This window comes from Ailuropoda melanoleuca, chromosome 7 (assembly GCF_002007445.2).
Source record: "Ailuropoda melanoleuca isolate Jingjing chromosome 7, ASM200744v2, whole genome shotgun sequence".
Classification (NCBI taxonomy): Eukaryota; Metazoa; Chordata; class Mammalia; order Carnivora; family Ursidae; genus Ailuropoda; species Ailuropoda melanoleuca.
The window spans coordinates 78,934,663-78,954,261 of NC_048224.1; the positions used below are offsets into that span (position 1 = coordinate 78,934,663).

At 39.6% G+C, this 19,599-nt stretch overlaps 1 protein-coding gene and 1 long non-coding RNA gene across 6 annotated transcripts in view; one reads left to right on the forward strand and one right to left on the reverse strand.

Moving 5' to 3' along the window:
• Nucleotides 1-2,022: 2,022 nt before the first annotated feature.
• On the reverse strand, nucleotides 2,023-18,527 carry LOC109490720. Of its 4 annotated transcripts, none has more exons than XR_004626707.1 (8): nucleotides 18,445-18,527; nucleotides 17,126-17,240; nucleotides 15,957-15,994; nucleotides 14,129-15,865; nucleotides 13,964-14,047; nucleotides 5,757-5,886; nucleotides 5,030-5,077; nucleotides 2,023-3,189 (listed from the first exon to the last, which is right to left on the reverse strand). It is a non-coding gene; the product is annotated as an uncharacterized LOC109490720 (long non-coding RNA). The 4 variants fall into 4 exon arrangements; XR_002144091.2 differs by adding an exon at nucleotides 18,148-18,181 and having other exon boundaries at nucleotides 13,842-15,865; nucleotides 18,445-18,493; XR_004626706.1 differs by having other exon boundaries at nucleotides 13,964-15,865.
• A 45-nt stretch (nucleotides 18,528-18,572) lies between these two features.
• Nucleotides 18,573-19,599, forward strand: part of COG6 (component of oligomeric golgi complex 6) — an 85,357-nt gene continuing 84,330 nt past the window's right edge. Inside the window, exon 1 of one of the 2 annotated variants that reach the window (XM_034665089.1) lies at nucleotides 18,573-18,779. In XM_034665089.1, coding sequence (XP_034520980.1) covers nucleotides 18,627-18,779 — 153 coding nt within the window. In that variant the 5' untranslated portion in view covers nucleotides 18,573-18,626. The remainder of the gene's footprint in view (nucleotides 18,780-19,599) is intronic. The other variant, XM_034665090.1, reaches the window with a different exon arrangement.

Below are 19,599 nucleotides of genomic sequence, written 5' to 3' on the forward strand. Positions count from 1 at the left end.
TGCAGAGCTGGAGAGAGAGCCAGAGCCAGAGTGGCTGTCCTGGCATCTCTTGGCCTATGGCTCCACACAGGGAACGCTGTACCACAGTGCACATGGCCAGGCCACCCTTGTTCCCGATCAGCACCACGGGCAAGTCTTCCAGATTCTGCACCCCCTTCATCCGCTCCCTGCACTGGTGGATGTCCTCCCCTAGGACTTGGTGCAGTGATGGTGAGCACACAGTCAGTAAATATATGCAGCCAGTCCATTTTTAATGTCATTTTCCTGAAATTGATGTTTTTATCATGGTTATATTTGCAGGAAATATACACTGAAATATTTGGTGTGATGGGAATCAAGTTGGGATTTGGTTTTACTTCCCTACAAGCTAACTGGTTAGCCTGTTGATATGTCACTGGCTCTGAGAGAAGACGTAAGATCTCTGGGTCAGCGACAAAGGAGTTTATTCCTCATGGCACGGGAAGCGGCATGGAGATCATTTGTGTCTGCTCCCCTTTCCCCCAAAGTCCCGAGGGGGCAGCACAGAGAGTCCAGATGGCACCTGCACAGTGAAGGGCGACACAGAGAGCAACACTGAACTTGGGGAACCTGCTGTTATGTAGCAAACCTTAAGCAAGACTGATTTTTGCCCAGAACATTACCTCATCCCTCAAGGTTGCTCACTGCCAACAGAACCTGGGTACATACAAAGGGATAGAGTGTGCAGCTATTAAAATGTACCAGAATTTTGGTGACAGTATTCATATTACTCCTACTATCTCCAGATTGTGAGCCACTGAAGTGTCCATCAATAGGAGAGAATCTATGTGAATTACAGTGTAGTCCTACCTGAATGAAAAGGAATAAGCTACTGGTACACAAAGCAACATGAACGAATCTTACAAACATAAGGTGAAATGACCGCTTCCAGATACAGACCGTATATAGCGTATTGTTTCATTTACATAACACTAAAAAGCAGACGGAACCAATTGACGGAGACAGAGGGAGGATGAAAGAGAGAGGGGTCTTGGCGGTAGTGACTGGCAGAGATACCCAACATTTTTTTTTTCTTCATCTGTGTGGTGGTTGCATGGTTGCGTTCACTTTGTCATAATTCATTGAGCTGAATACTTAAGATCTGAGCCGTTTCCTCGGTTGTACTTTAACAAAAGATTTACAGGTGAAAAAACTGCTGTGTATATATATTGTATAAGTGAAATAATACAAATATGTTTAAAGGGAACACTATTAACTTTCCCATCTTCCTAGTCTCCAGGGGTATCTGTTTTTAATAGGACAGTAGGCACCCTTTCCTATTTTCTCCTAGTTAAACAGGCAAATATAGTCATTTATACACACATATCTCTGGTTTCTCTTTTTTGTTTCATTATTTGTGTTTACTGTTATATGACACACACACCCTATCAACTTTAAAGTCTAATTTTTATTTGGTAATTTGTCATGGGATTTTCTGTAAATCAATAGCTATAGCTAGAACTTTTATCTCTAATTTGTCTACCCACACATTCATATTTTACAGAAATAAGATTTGCTGGTGTTTATTTTTAGTGAAGCCCTTTTTTTTTTCCTGTGCATTCTGCCTTTCCCCACACAATCTCTCCCACTTCTGAAACAATCTGGTATTTTTCTCCTTACTTAAATTATCATTTATAAATATATAATGTATATATATATATATATGACCATCTATGTATCACAAAAATTTATATACAAATGTATAAAATATGTTCACATTAATATTCCCATAATCATAAATTTCATTTAATATTTCTACTCTACCTTTTCCCAAAATACATTTAATGTACGATTCACCCACTGAATAATCAAAGTTCCATATAGTAGACCAAAATTCAAGATATTATATAAGTACACACAATTATTATAGCATTTTAAAGGTAGAAATAGTGTGGATAGGTTTATTTCTCATCACAATTCAAATACTATATGAGGAATTGGGGAAAAGTACTTTCTTTGAATTAAACATAAGACTTTATCAAAGTATATTATTTGCCTCCTACTGGTAACAAATGGAAATATTAGGCTCTATAATATGCATTAATTTTTCTTTCCAATATCTGTATTCTATTCTCCTCTCTCTAGTGGGGAAGAGCTTTATTATTAAATCATTAATGTTATGCTTATAAGGAGTTATAGGTAGTTGACAAGATGTTCTTTCGCTACACATACTTTAAATTATCTCATACCTTTTGAAAGATATAATTTCAACAATTGAGGTTAATTTCTATTTTTTAAGAAAATTATCCTGTGAATTGACATGTATTTCTTCAGAAATAGAAGCTAAGTGACATATGGAATTAAAACAAACTCATGGCGCTTTATGGTGTTTTCATTTTTTTAAAAAAGGCTGATATTAACTTCATTAGAGTTTACAAAAAATTTACATTGCTTCAGAAAGTTAAATGCAGATGAGGAACATCAATTCAATAAGTTTAAAAGATTTTCTCAGTTTAAAATTCCATCATAAATCTGTGTCAAGTATGGAAAATATGTAGACATGTATCTCATGAGTTAATTTTTGTTTTGACATCGATTTCCTATCAGAGGCTAGGGATTTATAAGCTTTTCATTGTTGATAACAGGAATAATGATGCTGCCTATACTTTACCCTAAAAAATAGGAAGGAGATAGACTTTAAAACCGGACTCCGAAGAGCCGGCCTAGAGTTATACAGGAGAAACAGAGAGGATATCTCCTTGGATATCGTCACCCATCTGATCATGTTTTCTAGGTCTGAGGTCCCAGAGAGAGGTGGGTCTGGCTTGGGCCCCTGCCTGGGGTGACAGGATCTGGTTGTTTTTGGTCTATAATCTGTTGATCAGGCTTTGGAATCCTCTCGTCTTGATGAAAGAGAAGTCTGTTTTCTCTAACCCGAGAGTATTTGAGCACACTGTTTTCCCTCTTTCAGACATCAAGAGTACGGCTGAGCTCAATAATACACGGTCCATATTTTATCAGGCCTCTCACACCGAGATGCTGGGACTTCACAAATGTCGCTTTTCACCTAGAGTCACTCCTCCCCATCTCTTCTCTGCTCTTCTCCCTCCTGGTATGAAGCGCCGGCTGGTTTGGTGGTTCTGTTCCTTAGTCTCATGGTCAAATTTCTTGCTCAGAAGGAAGCACTCCATCTCCGACACCAGGCAGCTCTTTAAACAGACGGGCTGAAAACTGCAAACCGAATAACCCCCGGGGTCAGCTATTCATTATGAGGGATGTAATCATTCATAATCATATGCCAATTGCTGGAAAGCACAATTCAAATTTTGCTAACCAGTCACTGTTGACAGCTTTGCTATCAAATCTCCTACAACAGAATCTAACCTGACTTAGGTCTTGCTGTTTCTGTGCAATTATTGCTTTAAGCTGACGAAAAATTGCATTGCATTAATATTTAAGATTAAAATCAATGATTACTCTGGCACAGTGACAGAATGCTGCTGCTGAATGCTATTGGGTTTCTCATTAATATTAATTTGTAGTTTGTAGGGAAATTGTTTAACAACTGAGCTACACACATATAATTCAAATATTGATTAACTAGGCCATAAATCTGTGATCATGAAAAAAATTGCTCTTAACCATCTGTATTTGATTTTATGATCTTAGCATTTTCAAAATCCATATTTCATAATAACCTGTAATGTACTTCTTCTAGTATGTTAGTTATTAGCAAATATTTTCCAATTTTCTTTTTTTTTTAGGTTATTTATTTGTCAGAGAGAGAGCATGTGTGCAAGCAGGGGGAGTGGCAGGCAAAGGGAGAAGCAGACTCCCCACTGAGCAGGGAGCCCGATGTGGGACTCAATCCTAGGACCCTGGGATCATGACCCGAGTCGAAGGCAGACGCTAAACCAACTGAGCCACCCAGGTGTCCCAATTCTCCAATTTTCTGGCCAGCATAAAGTTGTTTTAGGTTGCCAGGAATGATTCAAAATTTTCTGATGACTCTTTACCTAAAGGTAAATCTTTACCTGATATCACTATCATTATTAACTATGATTACTGAATGTGTTTTAAGAATTTAGGACTGAACTGAGAATCTGATTTTCCTCCAGATAGGAAAATTATGCTATTGATCCCACATTAGTAGGATACTTAATTTGAATTGCTTTTCTTGACTGTGTAATTAGCTTCCATGCCACTTAAGCTATAAATACACATGCCATGTTTGTAACATTAGGTGAGCATGTGCCCACAGAACAGAAGTTAAAGATCCGCCACCCTAACTGGGTGTGTTTGCAAATTCCAAACAGAAAACTTGCTTTCTGTAAGACAATAGCTTATTTGTTCATTGACAAATATTTATGAATGTGTAGGCATTATGCTGATTTCTGCAGTGGGTCATACAGATGAGTAACACGTGCTCTTTAACCTCTAGTCATCTTACTACAAACAAGAAAAATCGTGGAGGCGTGTATGTGATAACCATAATACAAACTCAACTTTTTATATGTTCATTTATTTATTTTTTTTACTATCTCCCTAAGACTGTGAGAACCAGAGTTGGGGAGCAAAATTAGGGCAGGGATGAAGTTTCCTCTCAGGGCCTTTTCTATTTGGGTATGCCTTCCCTGGAAAACACACGCTTCAGGCCAGCGCAGTAGAACCTGGACCTTAGTGTGTGTGTCCCAGAGTCGCTTGGAGGACTTGCTGAAACACAGACTGCTGAGCCCCCACCTCAGAGCTTCTGATGTCTAGGGCGGGGGTCGGGTGGGGTCTAAGAATTTGCATTTCTAGGAAGTTTCCAGATGCTGCTGAAGTTCCTGGTGGAGGAACCACGCCCGAAAAACCACTGGATTCGAGATGCCCAAAATTGATCAATAGTAAAAATTACATAGAGAGCATTTTCTTTCCTCCTTCCTTCCTTTTGAAACTTTCTCTTTTTCTTTTTTCCTCTCCTTCCTTATTCATTTTTTCCTTTTTAGCATGGACCTTCCTCCTTCTCACTCTTAAGAGATGCAGTGGGTCTGTGCCAAAGATCAAAAATCAACACTTTTAAAAAGCTTACCCTGTGGTTTGCTGAATCCTGGGTTACTTAATTTTCCTTTCCGCTGCACTGGGGGAAATTAAATAGGGGAGAGGATTGAGTGAACATGGTAGATAAGTGTAAAATAAAGGGTTTGGTTAAATAAAGTGGAGAACTGTTTGTACTCTTTGATTTGACTCACTGATAGGTGAATTCTCTGGTGTCCAAAGGTGGCAGGATTTAGAATATTCCAAAAGGCCAGTTCTGACTGCTGCTGGACCATGCACTCCCAGGGCTGGGGTTCATAAGGAGCTAAGGGTGGTCATGCATAGTGTAGTCATGATGAATGACTCTGAATTAATGTGACCCGTCCTCCATCTCCTCCACATCATGTGTGTTTCTCTATTTTTTAAGCAGCTTCAAGGTCCTTAGTCATTTTTCACTCTTACTATTCTTAACGCAGTAACCCATCCTTTGTGTTTCCCAAGCTAGACTACGAGAATACCAAAAATTACTATGGGGTACCTTCGGGGAACATCAGCTTTAGTTAAAAAGTGCACTGCTACATTATCTCTCAGAAGAGACTCTAAGGATGAGTATTTCAAGCGCCATAGATGTGTGTGTATTTTATACTTTAATGCTGGTAGGTGAGTAACAGTCTTAGTCATCAACCATGTTTGCAACTATTTTTTCGGACTGCTACATGGTCAAAACGGAGTATGGAAGGTGACAAACCCAGCCCTGCAAAAAATGATATAACTTCCATTACCTAAATTTCCTTCGGTGTCTGTGTCTCCCGAATGTGGCTGGATGATATCACACTGAATTCATCGATTTAATAATTCTTGTCATCAACAGCACAGCCAGTCCTCTAAAATCAGCTTGTATGTGATCAATTACTGAAATGGTTAATATGTAAAACTAGTTACTATGTGACATGACCAAACCTATTAAAATCTGAAATCACATCTAATTTTAATTCAGTATCTTCTGTAAGTATTAGTCAATAAATAAGAATGGAAATGGTTAATCTCGATTGAGATATAGCAGATGACTTCAAAATAGAACAGCATTCTCCTTGGAAATGGCCTTCAGAGATTTGGTATTTCTTTCTCCTCCAAATCACAGAGTCATGCCACTGAAAGGAACTTCAATTTGATGTTCCACCAAATGGGGAAGTCGCTTCTGTATCTCCCTGAGGGATTGCAGCTGACTCCTGCTTTAGCGCTTCCAGTGAGAATGAATGTATAACCGGTCTCTTATTGGGCAGCCCTAAATGATGGCAGGTGATTTTGTTTCCAAAATGTTCACAGAAATGCTAATTCTTCTGTGAGTCAGGTCTGTGTGATTCCCAACTTCACACTGGTCTATAGTATCACAAGGCCTCCTTAATGCACGCGTACTGCGTGCCAAGAAATCTGTAGGATAATTGTTAGGAACAGAAACATTAATAAGACGCAGTGTCTTTTCTTAAGGTGTTTATAATCTGCTCATAGAAGAAATAATACATGCACAAAATTATTTCTAATTCAAAGAGAATCTTCAAGTTCTATGAACTTTTGTTCAGATGAGGTTAATAAGGAACTATACCCAAATGCAAAGAGGTTTCATGGATGAGGAACCTGATAGGTGGAGACACTGAGGTCAAATGGGGAGAACATTCAAGGCAGAGGGGAAGGCCTGTGTGTTGTTGGGACAAAAATATTGGCATGTTTAGAAATAAGGAGTAAACTACCTGGAGTGCAGCATAAAATAAAGATGGGGCAGCTGTGTGAGTGAAATAGAAGGCTTTCTTTCTCAGATGGCTTGGGGTCAAACCACAGAGTACCCGGGAGCCAGAGACAGCCGTATGGATTTGATCCTCCACACAAGAATTCCCCAAGGTGGGGTGTCAACTCCGGGAGGGATGTAAGAGAACGCACTGCGGTGTGAGGAGACATCGAAACTTCAGTGAGTTTTCATTTTTATTCTTAAAAACTAAAAAAAAAAAAAAAAAAAAAAAAAAAAAAAAAAAGCCTTACTAAAATTTACTCTCTTAACTGGTTCTCTCACTGACCATAGTTCAAGGTCACATGTCTTATTTCATGTCCAGCAGGAGAGGCATCCTGAGGGAAGAGTGGGTGCCCCGGAATGCTGAGAGGTTAGGAGAGGCCCCTCCCTCTTTGCTAGTTTTGGGTGAGCTGCTCACTGCAACACGCTATCTACCTCTCAGGGAGTTTGCAGCTTTGGGGGCCCAGGTAGCTGGATTTATAGACTACGTCATCTAATTTTAACTAAGGGCATGCTCACAAAATGACACAGTTTTAAAGGATTCCTTCCAAGAACCCACAGGTTGGAGACAAGACTTAGGATCCAATCACAGATAAAGAAAAAGTGGCAGGGGTGACATTCCTTTTATACTAAATGCAAGACATTCATCGGCCATGTTACAAAACACCATTCCAGCAAGAAACAACTGCTCCAAAAAGTGATATTTGAAATATGGATATAGATCCAATTTTAAATGAACCCTCTCATGAATGGTATGAGATACATGATGCCTTTGTGAAATCTTAAGACTTTTTTTTTTTTCTTTTTGTCATGATAGCCCTTAAAGTAGGTATTGAAATAAACTGAGCTTGGAACAAGAACAGCGACTTCAGTTACTGTACCATAAAGTATTAACCAAAGTTTTCAAAAATAATGAGTCATATATATGCCATAAATATGAATAAAGGCACATAAACTGTACTCATAAAACAGGCACAAATTATACATTATGAGCTACCTAAATAAATATATAGAATATTAATGATAAAAATTTAGAGAGCTAGAACATTCTTGGAAACATTAATAAAGTAATTATTTGAATATCTTTTACTATTTCTTAGCTCAACTTTTTACATTTTTATGCCTGTTTAAGAACTTATCTAATATATTAGGACAGTCATAACTTAAATATGCATTTATAAATATATGTATGTCTGTAGACAGCACATTCTCAAAATATTTTACCTGAGAGGGGGTGATAGTTTTTCAAATTGTGAGAAACCATCACTCTACATTTTGGACAAGGGATTCATTAAAGGTTTTGATTCAAAGTGATAAATCACTGCATGGAGAAATATCAAGAACTGTAGGGGAATAATGGTACCAATGTGCTAAGAAAGAGACTATTTGATAATGAACTGTAAAGGAGAAAGAAGGGAGGTGACTGATAAATTGTTGAGATAAGTCAGGGCTTGAATAAAGGAGAAAGCAGTGGAAATTGAAAGGAGAAGCTAGATGCCATAGATACTGTGGAGGTAAGATCTGCAGGATTCCAATAAGTGATTTGTTACTAGAGAAAGTGAGGGGAGTCACGGAGGCAAGCCAAAGGTAACTGTAAGCTTCTCCTCCAGATAACTGAATTCAGGGTGAGGACCTTCAGCCAAAAATAGAAATGCAATGTCTTCAGTTTGGTTTAGAAGAGAATAGATTTTTCTTCAATTTGGGTCACGGTTTATTTAAATAAATCAGTCTATCCATTTATTCATATTAATTTTTAATTGGCTCCAAAAATGTTTAATAAACTCCCACTACATTTCAGAAACTGCATCAAGTGCCAAGTATTCAAAGATAAATGAGATTGTTTCTAGCCTCAGGGAGATCACAGATTAGTGAGAATAATAAAAATATATTGATAATGATGTATATGGGAGATGTGCAATTACAGAACCATCTGTAAGGGGATTTGCAAGCACATGGAAGGGCCACCTGGCCTGGCTGGGAACATTTCTGGAAGATGAGGCTCCGGAGAAGAGTAAAAGAATGACTACATGCTGGTAGCCAAGGGAAGAAAGGAATGTGTTCTAGGCAGAGGGGACAGAGCGGCCAAGGCATGGCGCAGATAGGTGGGAAGCTCAAGCAGAAGGAGTTCAACAGAAATCAGATTCCCTGTGACAGGTGGACTGCTTAATTCTGCTCAGAGGTCATGGGCTCATATATCCCGAAAAGAAAATCAATAGCAATCAATTAAAAGAGGAAGGCTGTCAGGTCTATGCAGAATGGCAACAGAGGAGGCCAAATCAAATGAAGGGAAACAATATAGTTTATATCCTAAAGCTGCGGCATAGAAGTTGAACAATGAAAGTTTTAACTGTGGCTATTTAAATTGAAGACATTACTACCCAGTAATTAAATGTGGTCAGTGTTAAATGAGAGAGGCTAGCTGGCACCCCTGCAGATGAGGACCACAGGGATAGACACACATAATTAGAAGCTTGCTTCTGGAAAATACATGCATCTATATAGGGAAAGAGGCCACAAACAGCGCTCCAGGAAGTACATGGATGCTTACAGTTTACTATTTTTTTTTAAGATTTTATTTATTTATTTGAGAGAGAGACAGAGAGAAATAGCAGGAGAGACAGAGAGCATGAGCAGGGGGGAGAGGGAGAAGCAGACTCCTTGCGGAGCAGAGAGCCTGACACCGGGCTCCATCCCAGGACCCTGGGATCATGACCTGAGCCGAAGGCAGATGTTTAACTGACTGAGCCACCCCAGTGCCCCTGCTCACACCTTACTATTAAAGTGTGTATTTATGTGTGTGCCAGATGAAACTTGAAGCTGAAAGAGGATATGGTGCTTTGCCTGAAAATGTGAAACCACTGCATGAGATGGGCAAAAATGAAAGATGATTGTTTTGTTCCACTGATGGTGGTGTCCGATAGCTCAGAATAAATGTGGCAAGTATGCGTTACTTTACAGATTATATATGACACCCCGCACACATTTTATTTCATCAGATCCTCCTTACTCAGTAAGTTGGTGGGGCTGCAGTAGTTTGCAGGTGAGACTAAGACTTGCAGGCAAAAGGGGAGGTGTCCAATGTCATACCGTGGAAAGGTGAGACTCAAACCGAGTTTTCTGACTCCAAGACCAGAGCACGTGACACTTCACTAGAGGTTTTCGAATGGGCTCCACGGAGGTCTAAGGGTCTTGCATTTCTGCATCAGGGGCGGCGTGGGGGACTTCTGTAACTTGTGGGCCATCAAGCACCATTCTCCCTTCCTCTGGTAATGATACATCAATTGTTTTGGAGAATTATCTTTTGATAATTGAGGTGGGGTTTTTTTTTTGGTGTTTTTTTTTTCTTAAATGTATATGGATAGCTTTTGCATGCAGAAAGAAATCCTTACATTTGCATTCATTTTCATCAATAGTCAACATAACAAAATTTTCAATGTAAGTTGTAGATATAATTTATATATATAAGTAAATCCACTTACAAATCTAGTGATTGTTAATTAATATTCAATTAGTTTCTGAATGTCAGATATTAAATTTCCCCAAGCATTTAAGTACAGCTTATTAATTTAAGTTATATATTATGTTAAACATGTCATAGGAAAGTCATGCAAACTGTATGTTCTCCTAAATAATTTAAGGTCTTTGTAAATGTGATTGTTTTAATTATCTGAAAGTTTTTAACTTAAAATATTTAATATATCTGGTTTTCTAAAGTACTTTAACACTTTTTTTTTAAGATTTTTTAAATTTATTTATTCGACAGAGGTAGAGACAGCCAGCGAGAGAGGGAACACAAGCAGGGGGAGTGGGAGAGGAAGAAGCAGGCTCATAGCGGAGGAGCCTGATGTGGGGCTCGATCCCATAACGCCGGGATCACGCCGTGAGCCGAAGGCAGACGCTTAACCGCTGTGCCACCCAGGCGCTCCTAAAGTACTTTAAAAAGGTAAGTGGAGTTACAAATCTAACACAAAATTTTCTTAAGTACTTAAATGACACTTATAAACCTAATAAAGATTTGATGATTCAGATTTATTTAAACTTATAAATACTGTTAAAAATTTATCAAATAATGTACCTATTAAATTTAAAATCATAAAGGATATTTTGAATTAAAATTATAAGTTTAATATCCCAAATTTAATATATCGGATTTAAAAAGAAGACAACACACGTTTTTCAGATGATTATATACTGCTCAAATTTCCCATTTTCTTTTTCATTTATTTTCTGCTGCTGTGGTCACCTAGATTTGCCCTTAACCTTCTAAATTTGGCATAGATATTCTGATTCCAAGGGTTTGATTTTATCATTCTTTTTTCTCTGGTTATTTTTACATCTTCCTGGAGTTACTAAGTCTTTTATCATCCGTTTACTCAAAAAATTTCAGGTGATGATCAGAGATCCTGGGCAGGGACCTGGAACCTAGTGGTAATTTCCAGAATAACGACGGGAGCTGCCTGTTAATATACCAAACCTGTTTGTATAAAGGGGAGGCTTTCAAATCCTTGCATTTTCTCATGAATGGTTTCATCTGGCTATTCTTAGCCATTTTATTTTTACTATAATTTCTGACACAACTCTTACTATAGCTCCTTCCTAAATATAATTGCCTAATTATATCTCTTACCCCACCCACCCAGTTGTAATTAACCTCTGCTGTCAGCTCAAAGTTAATGAAATCTTCAGGACAGTCCCTACCTCTGCCCTGTGCTGTGGTTATAACTAATATCTTTACTACCTAGTTGATTTTGCACCTTTCTTATATAGATTGCTTCCTTATCTGTCACCCAGACCACAAATTTATAGCTGTTAGGTTGGCCAGAATTACCTTTCTGGTGTTGCGTGCTATTGGGTTGGGATGATAAATCATAATGTCCTGACCAGTGGATGGGCATGTGGCCAAAGTGGACTTGCTTCAGGACTTTTAATGTTGAGTAAAGGCAAAACTAAAAACAAAACAAAAAAGAAAACACGCACACGCACACACACACACACACACACACACACACACACACAGAACTAGCAGGAGTGTCCTAAACACCAAGTGGTTCTAACCACTGAGATCTATTACTGCTGGTTCCCAGGTGAGTCTTCAGCCTTCCCTGCAGTCCTTTCAGCATTCACATCCTTCCAATAAGTTACCATGTCAGTTACTTTGCAACCCCAAACTCCAAGGGCTACAGGCAGCCTAGAGGAGGCCGCACAGATGAAGAAGGGGCTGTACTTAGTGGAGAAAGGGCAGGAGGCCTGACCCATGCCTCAGTCAGATCAGCCACACTGTTATATGTCCTGCCAATTTCATTTGAAGATTTGAAATCATTTTTTTGCTAAAAAGGTGTGAGATCATTACACCCATGATTGCTACGGTTCCAGAGAATTTTAAGGACAAAGTGAAGGATAAGAACCACTGCAAGACATATGCCTGAATAAAAAAGAAAATGAGAAACTTGAGACAGGTTTCAAAATTCATGGAGTACCAAAGAGAACAGAGAAATCATGACATATTTCAATGTGAGAAGCCTCAATGCCTAAAAAATTGAGGACTGAGCAGTAAAGGCAAATAATAAAAATGAATGGGGCACCTGGGTGGCTCAGTCGGTTAAGCACCTGCCTTCAGCTCAGGTCATGATCTCAGGGTCCTGGGATGGAGCTCTGCCTTGGGCTCCCTGCTCAGCAGGGAGTCTGCTTCTCTCTCTCCCTCTGCCCCCACACTTACCATTCTTGTGTTCTCTCTCTCTGTATCAAATAAACAAATAAAATCTTAAAAAAATAATAAGAGGTATGAAGAAAGGGCTAGGAAGTTCTTATTAAAGATGCGTAGGAAATGTGTGATCATTACTGCAAAGTCCCTGGGAGAAATATGCAGCAAAGACAGAACATGCTAGGAGTAGGAGGACTTCCACAGGGCAACTGATTTAACTAAAAATGAAAGCTAAAACTCTCATACTCGATTTCTCAGCTTTTCTAGAAACCAGAACATGGGTATATGCTTTGGGTTCAACTAATCAGACACACAAACATAGAAACACAATCGAAGGACACAAAGGAACTGATGCCATGGAGAACTTTTCCCAGAGGTGGTGTCTGTGGCACAGCTGTTTCCAATGGCAGCAGTGCCAATATGGCTAGTGGTAGGCACAATGTATAGAATCAATCAAAAAATCTTGGGTTCAGCTTGGGGGCTGGTGACTTCAACAAATTGATCTTGGAATAATTTCAACCATGGGTTTGGCTACATGGCTTCCCTCCATTTCTGCCTATTTTCTGAGCTTGAGTCTCCCGTTTTTGCAAGGATTCTTTGATTTGTCCAATAGAAACTAATCCTTCAGAAAAAGAGGGGGAAATCTAGTGTTTTCTATCTGGTCTAATTGGTGCTGAAAAAATAAAACTGGTTAATATTAAGGGATGGGATTTGGGCAGCCTATGACATGCAATGACTAGAAAAGTTAATCAAATTATCACCTGTGGGCACTCTGGAATAATACGCCTACTAACGGCAAGGGTTTGGAGGACCATGTGGCCTCCACTGCAATGGAAGTTCTTAATAATCAGATGAACAAAATGACCAGCTCTATGGATGTCAGACATCCTTCTTCCTAACCACCAACAAGTTTGTTCACTTGGGCCCATGAACAAAGTAAAAGGATGATGGTGGCAGTTGCAACAATGTGAATTTCCTTTTACCTGCCCACCACTTTTGTGGAGTGCCCAAATTTGCCAGCTGCAGCCAAATCTGAATGTCTAGTTTATGAACATAGCCCAGAAGGACTAGCAGCCTTTGAGTAATTAGATTCCCTCCCTCATGTAGGGAGAAATATTTTGTTCTACTGAACTGGAATTTGCCTCCTTTTTCTACCATCCATTCACTTACTGAATGCCTTATTTACCACCATAATTTCACATGCAACGTCACTTCTTACCTAGGAAATTGCTTTATAGTGAAAGAAATAATGTAATGTCTATGAAATTCATTAGTCTTATGATACATTCCATTAGGAAGAAGCAACTACAAAATAGTGATTGAAGCTATTCATGATTTATTACCACAACAGCCAGAAGACAATGTCTCATAAGTTTAGGGTACCTGCTATCCTCTAAATTGGAGTTCAGTATTTGTCCTGTTTCTCCCGTAGCCAGAATATATGATGTGAGGATAAAGGAGGTAGGTAGGAACAGCATCTCCTACTATATTTATTACCCACTCACAAAAATGTTGCTCTTTGTCTCCAAGTCTGGCACTGCTGCTGGTGCTGATTCTGGAATTCTGTGTTGCTGAACATCTGTTGTCTCCTGAATGTAATGAGAATAGATGCACATTATTGTAGAGCTTAAATCTTGTGATTAAAAGTTTCAGGGCCCAAGAGAACTTACACATATCGGGGGTAGTAAGAGTTGTCCCAGCTGAACTGGATGGTGAGACTCCTAGGAGCGCTGGGTGAACAACCATATGGTTGTGCAGAGTAGCCGATCCTGACCATACAGGGAAGTTGGGTTTTGCTATATGGTATAGCTAGAAAGAAGTAAGGACAGAACCTAAAGATTTCCTGAGTACTTCCTAGGACTTCCATGTCCTGGGGCAAAATTACAAGGAAAGTACGGTCACTTAATACAGCCAGATCCATCTGATGCCCTGCTTCTTTCAGTATGGCCCTTTGGGTCACCTCAATGGATAAGGAACTTTGGTCAGGGGATATATTGGCTGAAGAGAAAGGATCATGGAAAAAATAGAAATCATATATTCCAGTAACAGCTTTGTGACAGTTGCAGAAGTAAAAACTGACATTTAACCCTGTTTTCTCTTACGTCTTTTCTTTGTTGAACAACATTTTTTGAAGGATGGGCTTTTGATGGTTACTTTATAGTTTAATCCATAAGTTACATGATATTGGAGAAAGACAATAACAAAGCCAGAGAGAAATTTGACTTTGAGCTAAATAGAAAAAGATTCAATTTTAGGTTTTCCTTAGGGGATAAAGTAAGTGAGGTTTTGGTTATGTGGTAAATAAATTGCATTAAATTAGACAAAAATATTTTTTTAAGGGTAAGTATGAGAAGAAAAGTGCATGTTAATATTATCCACCTGAAGGGATAAACTGGGTGGACATTTGCTATATACATAGGTGTGTATGTGTGGGAGTGGGGGTTATACAGTCTATGAATATTCTTTCTATTTTTCAGTAGTGGTCCACTTTCTCAGCTCCCCTGACAATGGGCACAAATCTGTTATCTAAGCTCTGCCAATGAGAAGCACCTGTCCTAGACTTTGAAACAAGAGAAAGCGGCACAAAAAGCAGAGACAGTGGAGAATTCTTCAGGAACGGCAAAGTTTTAAGCAACATGATCTCCAGAGACGGCAATGGCAGTTGTGCCATGGAGGCATCCCTATGTGTGGGGTCCGGGTGGGGGTGCAGTGAGTTACGGATCCCAGCCTTCGGCAGCAATGATGACAGAGTCCACGACGAGCTTCTGTGTGGAGTGATTTTGGCAACTGTGACATGTGCCCCATCTCCTTTTGTTTCTGCCTCTTTTCCGAGCATGGTTCTTCATCCTTCCTATCGATTCTGAGACTTCTCCAATATCCTCTTGTTAAATAAATTCCTCTTTATGTCATCCATAGTCAGCTTCTATTAATTGCAATTAAGAGCTCTAACTTCTAAAGCCACTAAACTTCATTTCAATACTTTCATTCAGGAAGCCTTTGTAAGGCAGCCAGTAAGTGCAAAGCCTCGTGGCAGAAACTAGCAAGGCAAAAACGAGTGACGTAGTCCCCATTATCCAGGTACTAAGAGTCTGGGGGAGAACAACACATACATAAATCAGTTTTAAGGATAATCTTATAAAGTTATAATAGGTGTTGTATATTAAGTTCTATGGAGTCTGCTTGAGGAATGAAATAATTCTGCCCAAGAGAAGTGGGGAGCTTTGTGAAGGTACAACAGAAGAATTTATTTGAGTGGAGCTGGAAGGACAAATAGGATTTCACTAGTTTCACAGGAGCAGACACTCCCGGAAGAGTGGGTTGTATGAGCCAAGGTATGGTTTGTGATGTGTTTGTTGCCCAGAAAACACAGGTGGCTGGAGTGTTGCATCACAGGCAAATGGCAAAGGCTAGAAATAAAACCAGAGTAGTAATGTCAGATCTGATTATGAAGGCTTGTTGTACGTACCATACTAAACAGTTATTTTCTTCAGTACTTACCAGTATGGGTTTTAAAGCAAAAAGTGATAGGACCAAATCTGTTTTAGAAAAATAATGCTGATGTCAGTATGAAGACATTAAGAACAGTGTCAAGTCAATACCAGCACAGAACACATTTGAATGTTTAGCTACACAAGTTTTTGCCTACATTCCAAATGGGAAATGTACACAACTCAAAACCCAAACTGAGAAGCCATAATAGAATTTGATAACTAACTGCCAGTTTAGCTAGAACTAGCTATGTGATCTAAGGTTAGCCATATAGGCTTAGTCTTGGATTACTCATCAATAACAGAGTACTAGTTACATGGTAACATGGTAATCATCCTTATGTTGCAGGGCAGTTATCAAGAGAAGAACAGCATATTAAAAAGATCTAGCATTGAGCCTGATTATCAATAAATTTGAATGCTAAGTAATAGAGGCTATTGCTGTTAATACACTGAAAAGTATAGAGGGCTAAAAATTCTATGACTCACCAGACGTGGCTTCCTAAATGCCATGTTATATTTTGATGAAGCCACAGGGACTACTATTATATGACTTCCACTTATTTTGGAAGCCAAAGAGCAAGAAAGCTTAAATAACCATCCAAAGGAGAAGAGGGGGATTTCGGGGATGCCCTCCTTTCAAGCATTACTTGGAAGGGAAGAATCTCCACGTTTTACTCTGCAGCATGGTTCCTCTGTAGGTGTGCGAGAATGCCTCACTCTTCTACAGGCATGTATTTATTTTCCCATGAAATTGAAATATTTAAATCAGAGCCTGTCTTTTCATTCTTTCAGGGCTCTAGTATATTAAAGAGCTCAATATATGAAATTATCTTTCACATTTTCATGAAAAGAAAACGTTTATGTTTGATCTTATATACATACATTTATAACATAGGTTTGTGATGAGGCTTACCTGAATATTTACTTTAACTTTTGAAAAATATTGATTTTAAGCACTTAACTTATAATTTATAGTTAGCTTTATAGAACATATGATAATTAAGTAAACATTAAAAAACATACAAATGGCTTTAAATGTTTAAATTGTACAATAATTTCCATCCTCATACTACCACATATTATTCTAATTTTCAGATGATTTTGTTTCTTTTTTTTACAATTGCAAATTCAGAGAGGTACAAGTGAGCACAGAAAAGTAGGCCATAATTACCCTACCTTAATAATCTCTGTTAATATATTCAGTAGCACATGGGTAAGATTAGAAACTTTCAATCCATTTGGAAAAGTACAAAATAAAAAGTGAAAGCCTCCCTCTCACAGGAACGCTGTCCTGAAAAAAACCAGAAAAGTTTAAATTTACATGCATCTACAAGGGATTATATGCACTATAATGCACTTTGCTTTCTTCACATGTTATATTTTGGAATTCTTTCCACATCAGCATTTAGATCTCCTTCACAGCAGATAAGTTGCATAGTACAGTATTGAGTGAACGGACCATAATTTATTTGTACTGATGGACACTGATTGTTTCCAGTTTCTCTTTCTCTAGCTCCCTCCCTCTTCTTTATTTTCCCTCAGTAGCACTTTAAAATTTTCTTCATCTAGGTCCTATGTATTTATTGAATTGAATTCATAGCGCCTTTAGGGTCATTTCTTTTTGGTAATTGAGCCATTTCTTCTTTACTTGCCAGAATTGGGATATGTAATTTTGTTATATATATATACATATATATGTATATGTGTATATCTATACATACACATATGGCATAAGGCAAATTAAGGACAAAAGCTAAATGGTTAGTGTTTCAGAAAAATACTAAACAAGTTCAGAGATTTTACTCTGATCCAAATTTTAAAAAGTGAGAAAAGGAATTTTAAAAATAATGATATTTGTTAACTAGACCCTCCTGAGAATTTATTTTTCATCTTATTACTCACTTCCTCATGGGTTACACTGGCTTTGGCCAATTCGTGGAACACCCAAGTTCCTTCTTGTCTTTGGACCTTTGCATTTACACATTCTCCTACCTGGGAATGATTTCACCCTATGTTTCAGATTTTCCTTCAAATCTCAGTTTAAATGTCAACTCCTTACCTTCCTGGGTGAAGTAGGACCCTCCCTCCACCATTCTCTTTCGCTGCATTTCAGTACCTTCAGAGCGCTCATCACCATCTTGTAACATTCAACTCTTTTGCTTCAGACATATAATGTAGACCCCCCCCCCAATACCAACCTGAGTATGAATACGTAATATGCTTCAATAAATTCTTTTAAAAAAGAGAGAGAGAATTCAGGTAAGGTGAATTTAATTACTGTAGAGTTAACTTTTACTGAATTTATATGCCTGGCACAAGAGTCAGTGTGTGTTACTCATGTTTGGCTTAGACTTTCATAGATTCAGGATTCCGAAATCCTTTCAATCCCATAAATCTTAATCCCCAAACTTTAAATATAATTTAAATTTCAGACCTTGTGAAATCTCCCACCAGCCTCCCCTTCCCGCCCTAAGGATCCGCCCACTTACCCTTACCTTCTCTAACGCCCCGCCCTTCCAGCCACCTGGCTGAGCTGGGCCGTGCTGGCAGAGCCTTCTGGGACCCGGGACGCATGCGCGGCACATCGCGCACATGCGCAGTACTCGCGCAGCTGGCGTGGTTCCCAGCCTAAGGCTGAGGTGGCCGCCACGGAGCTGGGGGCGGGGCCTGCGACACTATGGCCGAGGGCGGCGGGGAAGTAGTGGCAGTACCCGCGTCCGAGGCTGCCAACGGCCTCAGCAATGGGGCAGGCCGGGTCCCCGCGCAGACCAGCAACCCGCTGTCGCGGAAGCTGAATAAGATCCTGGAGACGCGGCTGGACAACGACAAGGTAACCGGGGCTGGCAGGGCCAGGGGTCCCGCGTCGCCCGCGGAGCTGAGCCTGGCCGGGGGCGGTGTCTGTTTGGCACCCACTCCCTCATCCCTCCGTCCCTCCGTGGAGGGGACCGGAGACCCGCGGGATCCGACGTGGACGGGTAAGAAGGGGAGGCCGAGGAGCCCCTGGAAAAGCGAAGAGTTATCTTGGATGTCACCCCCTATTTGAAAAACCTCTTCCTGGAAGGCTCTGGGTCTGGGAGGCAAACGGTGGAGTCCTCGTACCCGGGAGGTGTTCGGGGGTCCGAACTGGGAGAGAAGAGAGCCCAGGGCAGGATTAGAAACCCATGCAAGAGTAAATTACAAGACTAGGCAACGTGAATCGGGGTTAGGAGGAACTGGAGAAGCGGGGTAGGCATAACTGAGCATTTCCACTGACGGGTGAGAACGACTGAAATAACTTGCAGCGCGAGAGAACTATTACTTGCTCAGGGCTCAGATGAAATACTGTGTAGTACTAGTTTTTGTTGATGTTAGCTAAGCTCCGCCTGTGGGCTCATGCTGTATTTCTTTATAAGATAAACCGTCCACATCCTCTCCCAAGTACCTCCTGAAATCCATCCATCCAGCTTCTGTCGTACCTGGTTATCTTTTATGTATCACTGAGTCTTTAGGTAACTTGGTCATGCCATAAAGAAAAAAACATATGCAAAAGGGAGAGAATTTTGTAGATAAATTTATAAGTAACTGAAAATAAGTTGTCAGTAAGAATTTGGGTGTAAGAAATAACATACGGTATTAAGAAAGATGGGCTCTGAGGCCACCATTTATTAGAT